Source organism: Numida meleagris, chromosome 9, assembly GCF_002078875.1.
Source record: "Numida meleagris isolate 19003 breed g44 Domestic line chromosome 9, NumMel1.0, whole genome shotgun sequence".
Lineage (NCBI taxonomy): Eukaryota > Metazoa > Chordata > Aves > Galliformes > Numididae > Numida > Numida meleagris.
This window is the reverse complement of record NC_034417.1, coordinates 9,833,696-9,849,987: the sequence shown is the minus strand read 5'-3', so window position 1 is coordinate 9,849,987 and position 16,292 is coordinate 9,833,696. Positions and strand designations below refer to the sequence as shown.

Sequence of the window (16,292 nt, the reverse complement as noted above, 5' to 3'; positions counted from 1 at the left end):
TCTTCAGTCTTGTATTGTGGATGGCTCTTTTGATTTTCTCCCGAGTTCTGACTTTCCCACCTCAGTTTAAATTTCTTTTTTTAGGATTTCAGACCTTCAGAACCAGCCTCATTCATGCTAAGGTTGATGTGTAGATAGATACACAAGAATAATCAATTTCTTTTTTTTTTCTTTATGGCAGCTCTTTAAAGTTTGGACTTTTCTCTGGAAAGTACCCTGGAAGGCAAAATGGAGCTATTAAATTAAAACCTGTGCCTTCTGCTTTTGCATATACATCTTCACTGAAGTATGAAGGAGATCCAGCTTTTATCTGGAAGAATATTTTGAATGTTGACTTGCTGGAGAATCTTTTGTTTTCCTTTCTACTTTTCATTTTATGAAATGATTCATGACCATTAAAGCCTCAAAAATACCGAATGAAAGCCGCAGTTCTTTTGTCTACAGGCTTAATCATTTTCATCCTCTTCTTCAAGCTTCCCCCTTTCTCATGTTTTGCTGGAGGACATCAGAATATTCAGTGATGTTCAGCTGAGGTTTCAAAATAAAATTTGTTTCCTTTCAGGAATGTGTTTTTTTTTTCTGCCTCTTTTCTCCTTCTTTGTTTTTCCCTCTGATGTTCCATCTTTTTCTCTTCCCTGTATATGGAGTAAGCTACCAGTGACTGCTGGAGACAAGATGAATTAAAACTTGGGGATCAGCATCAGCAGGGTTTTCCCATTGCACGATAGCAGACATACAGTTAACTGACCTTTCAAAACCACAGCATTGCAATCCCAGCTTGGAAAGAGTCAGAGGGTAGGAGGCAGTGTGCGGTGGAGGGAGGAGGAGGAACGCTTCTGTCTTAGCGAAAATAAATCTTCCAGTAACCTACCAGAGAGCATTTTAAAATACAAGTTAAAGGAGCTGCTTAACACCCGAGGGCATTTGCTGACAAGCATTGATACAGCTGTCAGGTTTATGAGACTCTGTGAGCATTTGGATGTGCTCCGGCGAGGGATGGCACAGCACCAGCCCATCCACGGCTTCTGGTGGGCAGCCACCAGCGTGCCACACACGGCTCCTGTGCTGCTGCCCCATCAGTGCATGGCACAGGCTGGCAAATCCTGTGCTTGCTGGTACCCTTTCTTCCAGAAGGTTGTTAGAGGTCTACCCACATCGATAGCTATTAGCAGCCACACGGCGAGTGCTGGAAGTGGTGCAGGAGCTTCAGCCTCATCTCTTCCTGCACCCCCAATGGGGGTGACATCTGGAGGGCTGAGGACTTCCTTAGTGCCACAGTTACTGCTTTTCCTGTGGGGTGCTATGTAGGAACACCAGGGTAGAAAGGCTCTAATTTCTCTTCCTCTGAACGAGCTTTTAAAATTGGAAAAAATATTATTACTATCTTTTATTAACATTATAGTTATTATTCTTCTATTTTTAATTTAATTTAAGAGAGTACCTGCTGGATCCCAGCTATACTTGTCTGGTCCAGCCAACAGTTTTTGTGGTGGCATACTTTTTTGTTTACATGTCCTGTACAGCCATGTAAATTGGGTGTCACACTGGACCCACTGACATTCTCATGTGGAACAATGAGGGAATACGTGCCAGAAACGCGTCTGTCCCTGGCTGTGAATGGGAACAAAGCCTGGCTGTCAGGTTAGATGAGTCTGTCCCTGGAAAAGGCACAGGCAGATTTTCAGAGCAAGCACGGAAGAATTCACTTAATGTCAAATACTGCTGTGGGATTGCTGTATTTAGCTGTCACAGTGTGATGGAAGTTAGGGTTAGAAAAGTGTTCAGTGTTGCTGCAGGAAACTTGCATGTCTTTCTGAACTCTTGACTTGCACATAGGCCGGAGCCAAAGACACCCGTGGAGCTGCTCAGCATGTTATTTTTCTAGTTGAACTGAGCCAGGATTCTGGGACAGCGGTATCCTTACTGTCAGAGTGAGAAATAGTTATCATATTAGGCTCTCTGCGTGGCACAAACATCCAGGCTCACTTATTGCGTGGCAAAAATGAGTATGTCAGAAGCAATCCTTCGTGTGTAAAACACATATTTTGCTTAGAAATATGTACTTTGTGGGTTAATAGGAACTCAGTTTCTTTCATTTACTCTCAGAGGCTAGCATCTTTTCTGAGATTTTCCTTTTATGTGATTGAAATTTGGCTCAGCCCCTGCTCAGGGCAGGTGAACTTAGGTCGGGTTGCTCTCAGCTCTGCCCAACATCTCTAAGGATGGAAGTCCTTCAGTCTGTGGGAAAGTAGAGTAAAGCTGCAGTGTACTCAACAGGTTGAAGCCAATTTGTGCTTTTAGCATTTGCTCTGAGATGCTGAGGAGTTTGAGAAGGTATATAAAGCTGTTTTACAGCAAAAGGTAGAGATACGATTATGTGTCTCTGGAAAAAAAGACTAAAAATTACTCCTTTTCACGTTCCAGAACTACTATTTCTTAGTATGTTGGTTAGAGTCTGACTTAGAGAGCCACATTTTTAAGTCCAGAATATCATTTTTTTCAGTGCTGTTAGTCATTCTTTTTAACTCCCTGTGCAAGCAAGGAAGCCCCGCTCAAATTCTATCTGGAAAAGATCAGCAAATAATTTTGGGGTCAGTTTTAGCAAGTACTGGTCCTATGTACATAAGAAAAGTAGGCAACTGCTCCTCTAAAAATAACAGTTGGCTGACGATACTGCTTTAAATTGCTTCTCTTCTGCCAGAAAGCTGTGTCTCTACGTTATGTTAAACATAGGCCAGCTGCTGCAGCCAAGGAGTTAATCAAAATTGTTCATTAGGCCATGAGGAATCCCTGTGTGTGTGCACAGGGAGTGAAGTGGGCTGTGGGAGTGAAGAGAAACCTTCCCAGTGCCCTGGCTCAGCTCTATTTGGAGTTCAGCCGTCCCCTGCCCACTCTGTCTGGTCTCTCCGTCTCATTTACCCGAGACCCACGCTTTGGGCTTGATTCAGCCTGGGTTACACCAGTGTTGGCTGGCGCATGGCAGTGCTTCTGTCCGGCTGTCTGCCCGAAGCCTCGCACGCAGTGCTGCCAGAAGCTCTTCCTGCCTTGGGAGCGGCTGATGGGCGATGCTATCTTCAGCTGAGGGGTCCCAGGCAGGGTGAAAGGGGACACTCAGTGATAGGACACCCCTGAGCAGGCTGCAGGGCCATGGGAGGACGCAGCGATGCTGCAGGTACCTGCTCCTGCGCTGAGTGGTCTCTTCTCAGTGGGGATGGAGTTTCCCTGCAGTTATTCCTAAAGAAATCTGCTGCTTTCGTGCATGCAGATGTTGTCAGCCAAGCTTGTCATTCTCAAGCATTAATTATTGGAATTTCCAGATGCGTGCTTTTCTCTCTGCTATTTTCTAGTGGATGATTAATGTCTTTTGATAATTATTCAATTCACTTTGCTACTGAATTTGTACTTACGTATCATCAAAGACATAATTTCTTGTTTATTTTGGATCTCTTTGATGAAACTCTGGATATCAGTCAGTGTCTCTCAGCACTGCACCATTACATAAATCCTTTATGATTTACGAGTTTAGAAGTGACTAAAACAAAGTGAAAGATTTTCCTCCGAATCTTCCCTCTCTCCCCGCAAGAAAAGCCCCCAGAAAATCCCCCAAAAAACCTTCCATGAAATTAAGAGCATGGATTACTGATCTGTGAAAGGAGGCCAGTATTTTATCCAGTTTAAAATCCAAAACAAGAGGGGGTGGAGAGATGAGTTGAGTCACTTTTTGACCGCTTCAGACATAGTTCACTCTTTACATGGTTGTAGGAGCTGTTGAACCTTTGTTTTTCAGTGAGTTGTCTCCTTGGCTCGTAACACTCCTACACTGGCCAGGACCACATGAGCTTTCAAAAGCATGACTTGCTCTGGAGATTTGGAATTGACTGCCCCTGCCATCCTTGTCTCCACGCTGAGCATCGTGGTGAGACCGTGCTGCATTATAGGAAATAGGTTCCCACTTAGAGAGAGGAGCGAGGCTGTGCTTCAAGAGGGCTGTGTAGGTGCATTTTTTCCTGTTTAACCATTACAAATCAGGTTTTATTACCAAACTCAGTAGTGCTGTTCGTGAAAACAGTTTTATAAGAATATAAAATGCTTCTTTAGTATTCATAGCCTATAATAGCAGCGGGAAAATACGTTCTATTAAACGCAGTGGTGGTTAACTGCTTAAATTAAATACCACAAATAGAGCCTTTGAATGTTGATTGATGGTGCCCATTATTTAGCATGAAGTAAATTGTTATCCCCTTAAATACTTTATTTATTTACAGGCACTTACTGGTCTAGTGTCTGATCACCTCATAAATATAAATGAATGTAACCTTCAAACTTAATTCCTTTTTAAGATTTTACAAATAGGCACAAGGAGAAAACACCTCCTCCCTCTGAAAGAAGCCTACAGTAGAGCTCAGAATTTAATACAGGTTTCTTTTATAAGCTAGACAGCAACTTTCTGACGAAAAAGTGTTCCACTGGAAAATACACTTGTCAGACTCAGACTGTTCCATGGAAGTACAGTTTGATGACTTTTTTTCTTCTTTTTTCTTTTCTGAAAGCTAAGCAAGCTGCCTCAGAGTTGGAGCTTTTGGGTGTATGGCGTAGTCTACTGTGTGGACAGCCTCAAGGCTCTCAGGGTCTCTGACTTCATGGTTGCTGGCACATCTAGGTTTTCCAGAGCCCCATTTTGGAAGCAGATTTTAAAAATCAGGTTTCCCTGTGACACAAAAGTCTGCTCCTGGCTCTTAACTTGGACCAGATGGTCCACCAAAACCAAGTACTTGCTGAGGCTGAAATTTAACAGAGCATCTGCATATCACTTTTTGATCAGCTGGTTACAGATTATTAACAACCTGGATCAGAAATGGGTAGTTTATGCCTGTAGTTGTAGCAGGTAGCAACAAATCCATTCTGTCTGTCTTAGTAAGTTCCATTATTTCTTCTGACCGGAGAAGGTGAAAAGCAATCTCACTTGTCTGCTTGCCAGTCTTACTTGGCAGATGATCACGGAGCAACATTTGGCATTGATGAACAGGGAACTCTAGGAAAGTTACATGGTTATAGCCCTGCAGGGAAGTAGCTGACATTACTAAAACTGAATACATCGGAATTATATGAATAAGAAGACTGCAAGAAGGGAAAAGGGCCCTGCAACATGCCCAGTTGTGTTGCTCACAGTCTCAGTTACCACTTTGTAATTATAGAAAACCAGTGGAAGATAATGGTAATGTTTGCATTGACTTAAGTATTTCTGGCCAAGCACTTAATGAAAATACTAGGTGTCACCAAAGTTGGGGTAATCAGAGTACTTGAAATTGTATTAACAGTGCAAATTCCTAAATAAATACGGTAAAAAATCTTGTTATTTAGAAAATGTGCATAAATGAACGTTTGTATATATTAAGATTGTTTTTCTTAAGTTGCCTCACCATATGAGGTAACTGTTGTTTACTTAGACATTGCAGTACCAGGGATGAAGAACTTTCTGAAAGAGAAAGGGCAAAATAATAATAAAAAAACACTTACTAAAACAATAAGCACTTTAAATCTGTCTCTAATACCTATACAGTATTTTAAAACAGCAGTTTCTTGGAAGTACTAGTTTCTAGCTAGCTTTAGTTCTGTTAATCTATTGAGTAATTCCTCATAATAGTAATACAGGTTGTAAATTTTTTCTTAAGATTATGAAACATACCGCAAAAGGAGACAATTTTTTCATTTTTGAAGGTGTGTCTTACTAGCTTTACATATATAGATAGTTGCGTTAAATAAATGGGACATAGATTTTAGTGAAGTTATTACTGAGCGGCATAGAAGAGTTTCAACTTTCCTGTTTTTACCAATGAAATCATGGTAGGTCTAGTGTCCTGTCCCTTCAGCATTTGTTATAAACTCTTCTGAGATACTTGTTTGAAAGAACAAATATTGATGAGGGGGATGGGATGGAAAAAAAAATTCATATGGATCCGTCATTTAAGAATTTCAATAAGCTCTCATTGCAGTAGGCCCTTCATCTGTGTTTCACATGACCCCTGTATGTCTACATGCACATCCTGATTTTTTTAATAGAGAGTCATTTTTGTTATGCATAATAGGGCTCATTTATTTGGCTTATGTCATGATTGGCATAGTTTTACTCATACATACATATGAAGTGTTGCTCAGAGACAGAGCAGGGAACAGTAATTGTGCTACAGAGTGAAGAAGAGAAAAAAGTAAGAAGCTTAAAAGTTGTTATTCAAAATGCACTGGGTTTCCTCTCTGTTCACTAATAGATTTTGTATTTAAAGGGGAGTTTTGCTAGAAAACCCTGTGAGGTATTTTTTTTTCAGATATGACTTGGTAGGAAACAAGCTTTGTCCATTATTTTCTTGTTGTTCACATGTTACTGATTTTTTTATTCTATGTCATCTTTAATTTGCAAAAGTATATGCCACCTAAAAAAACCCAATGATCTTAGGTATGCAGTTCTGCTAAAAACATACAACACTTTTAGATTTAATTATTGAAATGTATTTTGCAGTGATTTACTTTTTCCATCTTTATGACTCTACTTTTAAAACACATTTCTGAGCAAAAATAAGAATTCATCTTTTTCTTTTTTTTTTCCAGACCAAATGTGTGTGGATCACGTTACAATGCTTACTGTTGCCCTGGATGGAAAACTTTACCTGGTGGAAACCAATGCATAGTCCGTAAGTTAATCTAGTTATATGTTATGACTGAGGTTTATCTTTGTCCGTGTATGTCAGGGTATTTTTAATTGTATACCCAAGCTGAAGTGTGTTTCTGTATGGTTTCAATAGCAGCTACACATCATTTCTTTACCATTTTAAATATATTAAGCTAATATACAAAGTTTTGTGGGCTACGGTACAGTGATGTGATACCAATATTTAACAAAGGATTAATCTCATCCACATGTTCTGTATAAGTCTGTGGTAAAGGGATCCAGGGGGTGTGTGGACTCTGAGGAGCGAGTAGCTGTGGAATATGTTAATCTGTTTAAGTAAATGGAAGGAGGCAATAGCATCGGGCCAGCAAGTACATTTACTCTGCTTGTTTGGACCACATCCCTGAAATGTATACGTAGGGACATCAGTGTATACATACATATGTCATGTTGCTATATACATATTCACACATAATGGTGTGTTGTACCATAAGCAGTTCCCTAAGGCTGATAAGACCCTCTCCAGAGATACTGAGGCAACTCGCTCTCAGATGGGAATTGTTACACTGCTGTGTCTGTGGTGCAGAAATAAAGGGAGCATTGTAATGCTGCATCCAAGCCATCATTCCAAGGAAATCTCCATATGTATTTAATGCAGTCTGTGATGTGTTCCTGGGACTTTTCATAAGACACTAGAGGTCCAGGTGTTAGCTGTCCCTTACAGAGATGGAGATGAATGGAAGGAACCCTCTTGGAATCTGTTGTATGCAATTTAATGAGTTTATAAGTGTTTTTGTCATGGTGCTGAATGCATATTTTCTATCAGGTGTTGGTTTGTTTGTTTTTTTTTTAATGTGTTTGGGGTTTTTAAAGCATGTTTTAAAGGTGTTTGTTTTATTTGTAGCAATCTGCAGACATTCCTGTGGGGATGGATTTTGCTCTAGACCAAACATGTGCACATGCCCAAATGGTCAGATAGCCCCCTCCTGTGGTTCAAAATCAAGTAAGTATTTCTTCTGTGTCTTTTATATTGCTCTTTTGAGCCTGTGAAGCTGGTAAGGTATGTAAGATAGTTCAGCACTCAATATTTAAGACAAATAACATCTGAGTCACCAGACATACTTCAACACAGGAAAGACAGTGTAGCCATCTATGATGAAACTGAAAAATGACTCAGAAACCAACTATTGGAGATGCTTTTTGTTGGCCAAATTAGTTTTATTGTAAGTTATATTTATTTGTCAGTTTGTAATACTAATTCCAGTCTTTGTTTTCTTTCTGGAAAATGTCTTATCTCTGTTTAACATTAGCCATGTACAGATATGCCATTGTAAATTAATCAAGCGTTATAGGATTTCCTTGTCGGGCTCAGTACACATCTCCTGAATGTAATGCTGCTGACCTCATGAAAGTGACAATTCTGTAGATGCTGGAGGTACAGAACTGGTCAAAGTTTTTAAGTGCAGCAGCTTTTCCTCTGAAAACTTCAGATGCTTTGGAAATGAAAATTTTCAGTGAGATGACTTTTTCTAGAAATGTTTGGATTTCAGTTATTCAAGGAATGTTTCCCAGACCCAGAATAAAATGAGTAAAGTGAAATTCATACAATGAATGAAACAGCTCAATGGTTAATCTTTAATATATGATTATGAAGTAGGATCATGCTTGGGATAGTCTGTCTGTTCATATACGAGATGCCATCTTTAATCTCCACTCTACTCCTATTTGAATATGGTTTTTATCTCTTTGAATCTAGAAGACCTTGATATTTATATGAAAAAGGAAGTTTTGAGGAAGAAACTGGGGTGGAATTTTTTTCCACACAAATGTCTGTAACTATCTGGACAACATATTAACTGAAGTCAGTGGGGAGGTCTGTAACATTAAGCAAAACCATCATTCTTTTCATTTTGAATATCTCTCTAGTCTCAATGTGTGGTCTTCTTGGCCCCTATATTCTACCTTGCTGTTTTCCTGCTTTCCTAGTTGAAGAGAGTTTTCCCACAAAACTGACCACTTCAGTTTGTGGCTTTAGCATCCTTTTCATGCAGTAACAGTGGAAAAACAATAACAACTGTGGAATGTAATGGAATGGCATGTACTAAAATGGTAAATATTGTTCTTCATAGTTCAACCCCTTTCTCATGCTCCTGCAATGTCTGTTAGGAGAGGCTGGAGTGAGGAGAATTTGGAGCTGTGGAGCTCCCAGAGAGTACTGGGAGGAGAAAGATTGCAAAGTCTGCACAAGTGTCTGTGTTCATTTCTGCCTGGGTTTGCAGCTACTGTTTTACCAGGTGCATCCGCCTTGATCCTGTAAGCTAGTAAAGAAAAGCATGAGGTTCTCCCAAGTCCCTACCAGGGTACAGAAGGAGAGGTACATCCCTACATCTGTTACATGTTTTGGCACCTTTGTAAAAGGCAGAAACGAGTGGGCTTTAGTATTACCTCATTTCTTCTTAGGCCACACTGAAGTATTTTATGAGTCAAGACTTAAAAGCAAAATTGAGTATGAGTAAAGTTACAGTTGTTCTTGTGGTTCTTTTTCTTACGAATTCCACCATTTGTCTCCATAGTTTTAGCCTTCATTGGAGTTGTGCGTACAGATAAATGGGCCACAGAGCACTTTACTACAGTTGTTAATCAAGAAGCTTTTAATACCTATACCTGTTAGCTATTTTGGTTACTTTCCCTAAGTATAGACGTTCTACGAGTCATAAGCTTTAATCAGTGCTGACATCTTCTTTATACTGCTTTTTACTGCTGCATGTGTCTATAAGGCTCACATTAAAATATTGCTTTTCTGTATACTGTACCAATACATTTAGCAGTGGACCAAAAACGTTTTGTTTATATCTTGTTTAATTAGTGCAACAGTTTCAGATGCTTTTTTGTGTGTGTGTTCACATCACCTCTACTTAGTAAAGCAAACCAATCTTAAATGGAAAAGTGTCTTGAGTTGTTGTAGAGAGAAATTACTGCTTCTGTGCACTCTTGTGTAATAACTTTTATGACCCAGCACCTCATTAGGACTTACAGAACATACAATTTCTGAAAGTCATTTGCTCTGTTGGCACTGTAGACAAAGCCCATGAATACATATTTACACAATAGACCACAATGGCTTAGATCTGCTATTAGGAAACAAAGGAAACATAAACATAAAAAATACTATTTGACATCAAAGGGTTACTGTCAACTCACATTGGCTACAATTAATATTTTGTCAGTACATGCATCCATAAACCAATCTATTAATTATGCTTTAACAATTGAGAAAAAAATTCTACTCAAATAATACAAAAAAATCAGAAGTGGGTGATGTCTAATCAATATGCTAGTGTAATTACCACGCCAATTGAGTCACATCAAATGATCTGTCAATTCTTTTTATCCTGTGTAAAAATCTAGTGAATGCCAAAAGTGAGATTATTACAAGAGTGCTAAGTTAGGTGTCTTGCCCTGAGTGCTGGCAGATAGATGAATGCCAGTTGTCTTTTTCTGTATATGCAGACGTTGCTTTACATCTCAAGTTTAAACAAGCTCGTTATATTTGAAATACAAATAACAGATAGATGGTGAAAATACCAGGACTTCATGCAATTAAAAATATGGGCCCTGATACATGAGATGTGTTTGAGTCTTGTTTTGAATATTTTAAGCTGTATCTGTGTTTAGTACTTAAGGAATCAGTAGTGGTTACAGGTTTTACTTTGTGTACAACCATAGTCAGAAACCAAACTCAGAATAGCTTTGACACACTACTTGTCTGCTGGACTCAAATAACGCAGACTGAAAAGCAAAACATAGCCTCTGACTTTGATTCTTACGCAGGTCACTTGTTGGGACTTTTCTGGTTACGAATCAGCTTTAGGAATCTGATTTGTGGTTGAAAAGATCAACCAGTGGTTTTCTCAGCAGGGATTTTCATGACATCAGTGAACTTGCTGGCTGAGTAGTGGTTATTTCTCAGTAATTCTTAAATTTTTTGGGTTTGTTTACAGTAGGCATGGAGATAGCATTGCCACTTGCAGAGGCATCCCTCAACCTGCTGCGCATGGGTCTGACGCTGCAGTGCCCAGGATGGGGAAAGCAGTCTGCCCTCTGTGGTGGCTGCTCTGCTCCTACCAGCCAAACCACCTCAGACACAGCTGCTTTGGCCCCTGCTTATACTGCAGGCACATCCCACGATCCTGCCATGCTGTTGCAGTTGTTGCTTAGCCCTTGTGGGAGCTGGGAGCAAGCAACCTGGAGGATGGACCTTCCTTTGGCTGCAGGCCTCCCTGCTGCCCACAGGTTCAGGGGTGTCTGGTCTTGCTTCCAAACCTGTTTTAGTCAGAATGGCTTGGGCTGGCTGAGGCAGGGAAGGCTTTAGCTGATGGGGCTGCCTCTGAAAGGGAAGCCATGGCTGTGGGTGGGCACTAGGGAGCAGCTGAGGGGAGCTGTGTGCTGGCCCCTCCCAGCAGGCTGGTATGCTGCCTGAGCTCAAAATGGGGCCTGCTCCTCTCTCCCTGCCCCTGGTTTCTGAGGCACCTGCTAAGGACAGAGCTGGCCAGTCAGAGCCATCGTTCTGAGGTTTCCTCAGAGATTGGGCAGGAAACCTTGAGCCCAGGCCCTCACGTCTGCACCCCGGGAGGCTGCTCCCTGAGGCAGTGTGGGAGATGTCTGCTCAGCCCCTTGATTTATTCTGCTGCTGTCAGAGGTGGTGAAAGGTCCTGATTTTTGAAAGTTTCCAGAGTTTTTGAGGCTGCTGTGGGTTTTCTCAGGCAGCTGCTGTCTTGCGTGGATGCAGCCCTCATCCCAGCCTGGTGCTGGCTGCCATCTCCTGAGTCAGTCCCTCGACAGAGGAAGCACGCTGAGCATCTGGGATGCAGTGAGGCCATCATTCCTTGTTTACAGCTCCTGGCAGGCAAAGCCCTGCGTCATGCACAGCCAGGCTGGGAGTGTTTCCTCAGCAGTGGCACAGAGAGACGAGGCGGCTGCTCCTGTGGAATGCTCTGGGCTCCAGGTGCCAGGTTCTGCTCCTTAGGTTTTTCACCCCCTTATTTTTTAGCTTGGGACCGCTGAAGTGGTGGTGTGGGTGTGTTACCTTTTGGCTGCTTAGTGATCCCCTGAATGTTTCAGGAGCAGTTGTGATGTGATGGTATATTCTGTGTAGATGAAGTTTTTGCTCAGATTTGCTGAGAATTTACTAAGACAGTCAGAAACTGTGATGTTTAAATGTGTAGCTTGTAGTTTCTCTTTGATAATCAGTACAAACATTGCCCACAGACAGAATGTGCTTGGAGGTACAGATCTTGCTGTCTCTTTTGCAGGTTTATAAAGCTGCATTCTTGCAGTTATTCCGTTTTGACTTGAGAAGTTTCCATTGCAGACCACTTACAAATTGAACCTGAAAGAGCATGATAAGAGCTCTGATTAAGAGCAATAATTTGTTAATGTTAACAAGAAAACGCAAAGCTATAAGAATTGGTTTACCAGGCTTATGGTAATTCCTATGCTTTTTCCTTGAGTCTCTGTCAGTGCGATACCTTGGAACAGGTTATTTCTTTTTGTGGAATATCTCTACTGACAGAAAGGGTGTTGTTGATATAGCTGAGGAGAGACTCTGGACCTGCAGTAGTATGCGACTTTGCAAAAATGCAGTCTTAAAATCATCATCTAAGCTCCAGACAGCCTTTTGCATGTTTTTCTATAAACTTTTGGAAGGGTAATATTTCAGAATAGTCAGTATTATTTTGGAAATACTGTTTTCAACATTCTGGCGAAGACAACAGAAAATAATTAGTTTATTGACTGATTATCACTGATTTTATTGCATAGTAATAAGGGAGAAAGATTGCTGATTAGAATAGCTCATTTTAGTAATTACGATGGGTTGTCCCAGCGGTCTCTCATAATGATTTTAGTTTAACAAGGGGGAAGAAATATTTTACCTTGGAAAAGTTCCTTTGAGAAGCAGTAAGACAAATTATGGAAACTTTTGTGTGTGTGTGTGTTATGTGTAAAACCACTCCTTATCCCAAAATGGGGAAATATACTTTACTGTTACTTGAACAAATAATATGAAAATCATCATATAAGCTACTGTTAACCTTTTTATCTCAAATGTAGTTCAAACTATTTAAATGGCTTTGGTCTTCATGTGGGAATGGAAATTAGCTCTTGGCATAGCTTGCTCTAATTGAAATCAGTTTGTGGTTTTTAAGTTCCTTCCCTGCTTGACAGATGATATCATTTCCTATGCTTTTTGTAATCCCCTCTGTTTTTCTAAGATTGTATAAAACTAAGTTGAACTACACATTTTAAAGAAACTATACACCTTTTTCTGACCTACTTAGGATATTGTCCAAAAATCTTCACCAGATACTCGCTCTGTATTTGCAGACAATTTCTCTTTTTGTTGAGGAATGTTAGCACATTTTTGTTGCCTGAAGTACATCCAAAGATGTATCGTAAATATTAGACACAAAAGAAATGTGAAGTAGAGTGCTTACTTTTATAATTGAAGAATTAAGTGTACCAGTGTTTCAAATGCTTGATTATTTAAATCCTTTCTCCATTTGCATGTTTAGCTTCTATTCTGTGGGTTTATATCTCTGTAGATGGCAATACAGTAAAAATTATTAATTCTGCTCAAAAAAAAAAAAAAAGATTCCATTCACATACTTTTGAACTGTAAAAAGCCAAACAATGCTTAAGGGCTTTGTGCAACAGGAAAAATTCAGTAGTTGGCATGGCACCTGTTAGCAGCAGGCTTTGGCAGTACATGCAATTTGTATTTGTCTGACCTGAGCATTTCAGACAGCATGGGGTAGGTATCCAGTGCTCCATCACAACCTACTAAAATGCTGATCTCCCGTAATCCTATCTGGGGAGGAGCCTTTCATGTGGTTCCTGTTAAGAGGGAAAGCATTTCCCGTCTGCGTACTTGTGTGCCTGCCCCTGTTAGCAGCTGTGTCAGGCAGCGGGAGCTGTGAGGAGGACTTTGTCGGGAGGCCTGCCCGCTGCTCTGTGCCTGATGAAAAGCTTTAAGTTGTTCCTGACCTCTAGTTAAAAAGCATATTTGTCCTTATTATTTGAAAAACGCAGCACATGCTTTTATGCTTTCCTGGCGTTGGACTTGGCCTGTGTGCTAATTGTTACAAATGGTGGGGCTGCTGCTGAGGAGAGTGAGCTGTGCTGCTCCCCGGCCTCTGCTCCTGGCGGGGAAGGTCTTTGGCTCTGGGGAAGTGCTGTCTGTGAGCTCTGCAGGCACGGGAGCTAGCAGCAGCTTTATGTGATGACGGGGTGAGCCCATAGAAGGCGTACAAAAAGGCATTACCCTGTTAGTTTACCTTTTGTGCAAGAAGTCCTACCTGGGTAGATCAGTTTCTGATACTGTGTGTGCTGGCAGAGGCGGGCTGTCCTCAGGAGCTTTCTTATTTCTTTCACTTCAGTGCTTCCTTTTTCACATTGCCCATACGATAAGACTGTTACTCCTTGGTATCTGCCAGAAGTCCAGTACTTTCCCCCTACTGATGATCTCTTCACACCACCGCAAGCTAGGAGATCAATTCTGCAGATTTATGCTCCATATGAAGTGCTACTGACTTCAGTGAGTGAAGGTAGTGTCAAATTCTTGCACTGCAGCCTGTATTTCTTAGGAACTGTAAATCAGTATTGTTTTCTGTACTGCTATTTTAAATATGCCTTAAAATATGTGTCTTCTGTTTCTAGTACTGCTTTCTAGTTCATATAATCAGTCCCTGAAGAAACCCCCTAGCAGATAGTTGGATGTTTCTGCTTGGCTTGGTTTAACTCAGGAAAATCTTTTTTGCTTTCAAGTACAACACTGTAACATCCGGTGCATGAATGGAGGTAGCTGTAGTGATGACCATTGCCTCTGTCAGAAGGGATATACAGGAACGCACTGTGGACAGCGTAAGTATATTTTATTAGTAGATATACTGTGTATAATCAAGTAATTCTGAGATATGTGAACCGGGTGCCTTTAACACTAAATTTCAGCTGGTATTGAGCTTGTTTTTGATCAGGTACAGTGGAATTTTACAGGAAAACACATGACTTTGTAATGAGTGCCGAGTGAATTCTTTCTGATCAGTACTATTAAAATAAACATCATGTGAATTCATAATAATTGGATATAACTTGATCCTGCGGTTCTCACACTGCCATAATTCCCTTTGACCTCCAGGGCTTTACACTCACTGGAGCAAGAGGCCATAAATACAGAATTTACATGGGATTAAATTTTCATCTTATATAAAATCGAGCTTTTTAATGCAAAGCTTATTTTTCATTTTAGGGATTTGTCTCAGAGTTAGCTATTACACTCTAGGAGTTTTACTTATTTTGATATTGTCTCGATGCAATCGATCGACGTATTTTTTATTTCCTCAATCAATCCTGAGCCAACAGCATTCCTGGATTTGCTGCTTGAAACCTCTCCCAGCCTGGTTGTGGTGGTCTCTTGCTGCTCTTGGCTAGAATGCTGTGAAGAAACTCAAATAAGGATGTACATGCTGTTTTTAACCAAGGCTGTCATGTTGCTATCTAGTGAACTATTGGTCTGACAGAGAAAATGTGTTTAGCTTATTTAATGAAAACCTTTTGTGCTCTGTCAAAGTCAATGGCACACTTTACATGAACTTCAGTGAGACCAGGAATTTACTCTAATAATCTGGAAGAGGATCACATGGTGAAAGGATTAAGAATTGTATTTCTGCCTTCTCTGTGAAATATCAAGTGGATAAAAGAGGATAAATGGAAATGTTCTTTCTACTGAAGTGAATGTGAAAGGGAACAAAGAATAACATTACTCAATGAGCATCAAATTGTACTTAAAAACCTTTTTTTCTTGTGAATGTTACATTTTCTGATTATTTTTGAAGGAAATTGCTCTTGGAGTTTATTATGAGGAAAACTGGGCTCTAGTGACTGTGTAGTGCAGGGAAGAATATCTTGGAGTAACTAAATCAGAATAGACACTGATTGCATTTTGCTATCCTGTTTGATGTCATGGATTATTAAACACCAGCAACAAGCCTTTTGACACTTCTTTAATTTTTAATTTTTTTATTTTTTTTAATTTTTAATCATGGTAGAGGAGCAAATGCACGGTTAAAGGTGCTTGAATATCGGTAACACCTCTGAGAATTTAAAGGTGAATTTTTCACCTGCACCTTCTATGTGCAGTCTCTACTTTTTCTGTGTTTCTTTGCTGAGAGTTTGAAAGAGATGTTATTTCAAAGTTATGGAATTGTCTGGTCATCAAAGAGGCGCTGAGAGAGCCTCTGAGAGGTCAGAGACACTGTGGTTATTAGTATGTTTACATTATACCTCCTTGAAAAGATGTATTCATTATACTAATGAGACCAGGAAATAGCAAAAGATTCTAGAAAAAAATGTGTCCTGACCTGTTATGTTTACATTTTTTACTAGTTTACCTGAGCTGGTTAAATATGTAGTTTCCTATTTTTCTGGGAGTAGTGTAATAAAGACTACTTTTACCTTCCCTTTGATACAGCTGTCTGTGAAAATGGATGTCTAAATGGAGGAAGATGTGTCGCCCCAAACCGATGTGCATGCACATACGGATTTACTGGGCCTCAGTGTGAAAGAGGTATGT

At 40.3% G+C, this 16,292-nt stretch overlaps 1 protein-coding gene across 2 annotated transcripts in view; it reads left to right on the top strand.

Moving 5' to 3' along the window:
* FBN1 (fibrillin 1) overlaps window positions 1–16,292 on the top strand; it is a 151,975-nt gene that overhangs the window by 6,827 nt on the left and 128,856 nt on the right. The window contains exons 2-5 of one of the 2 annotated variants that reach the window (XM_021407256.1): window positions 6,604–6,686; window positions 7,569–7,667; window positions 14,489–14,584; window positions 16,191–16,286. In XM_021407256.1, coding sequence (XP_021262931.1) covers window positions 6,604–6,686; window positions 7,569–7,667; window positions 14,489–14,584; window positions 16,191–16,286 — 374 coding nt within the window. Of the gene's footprint in view, window positions 1–6,603; window positions 6,687–7,568; window positions 7,668–14,041; window positions 14,269–14,488; window positions 14,585–16,190; window positions 16,287–16,292 lie in introns of those variants that run through there. The other variant, XM_021407258.1, reaches the window with a different exon arrangement.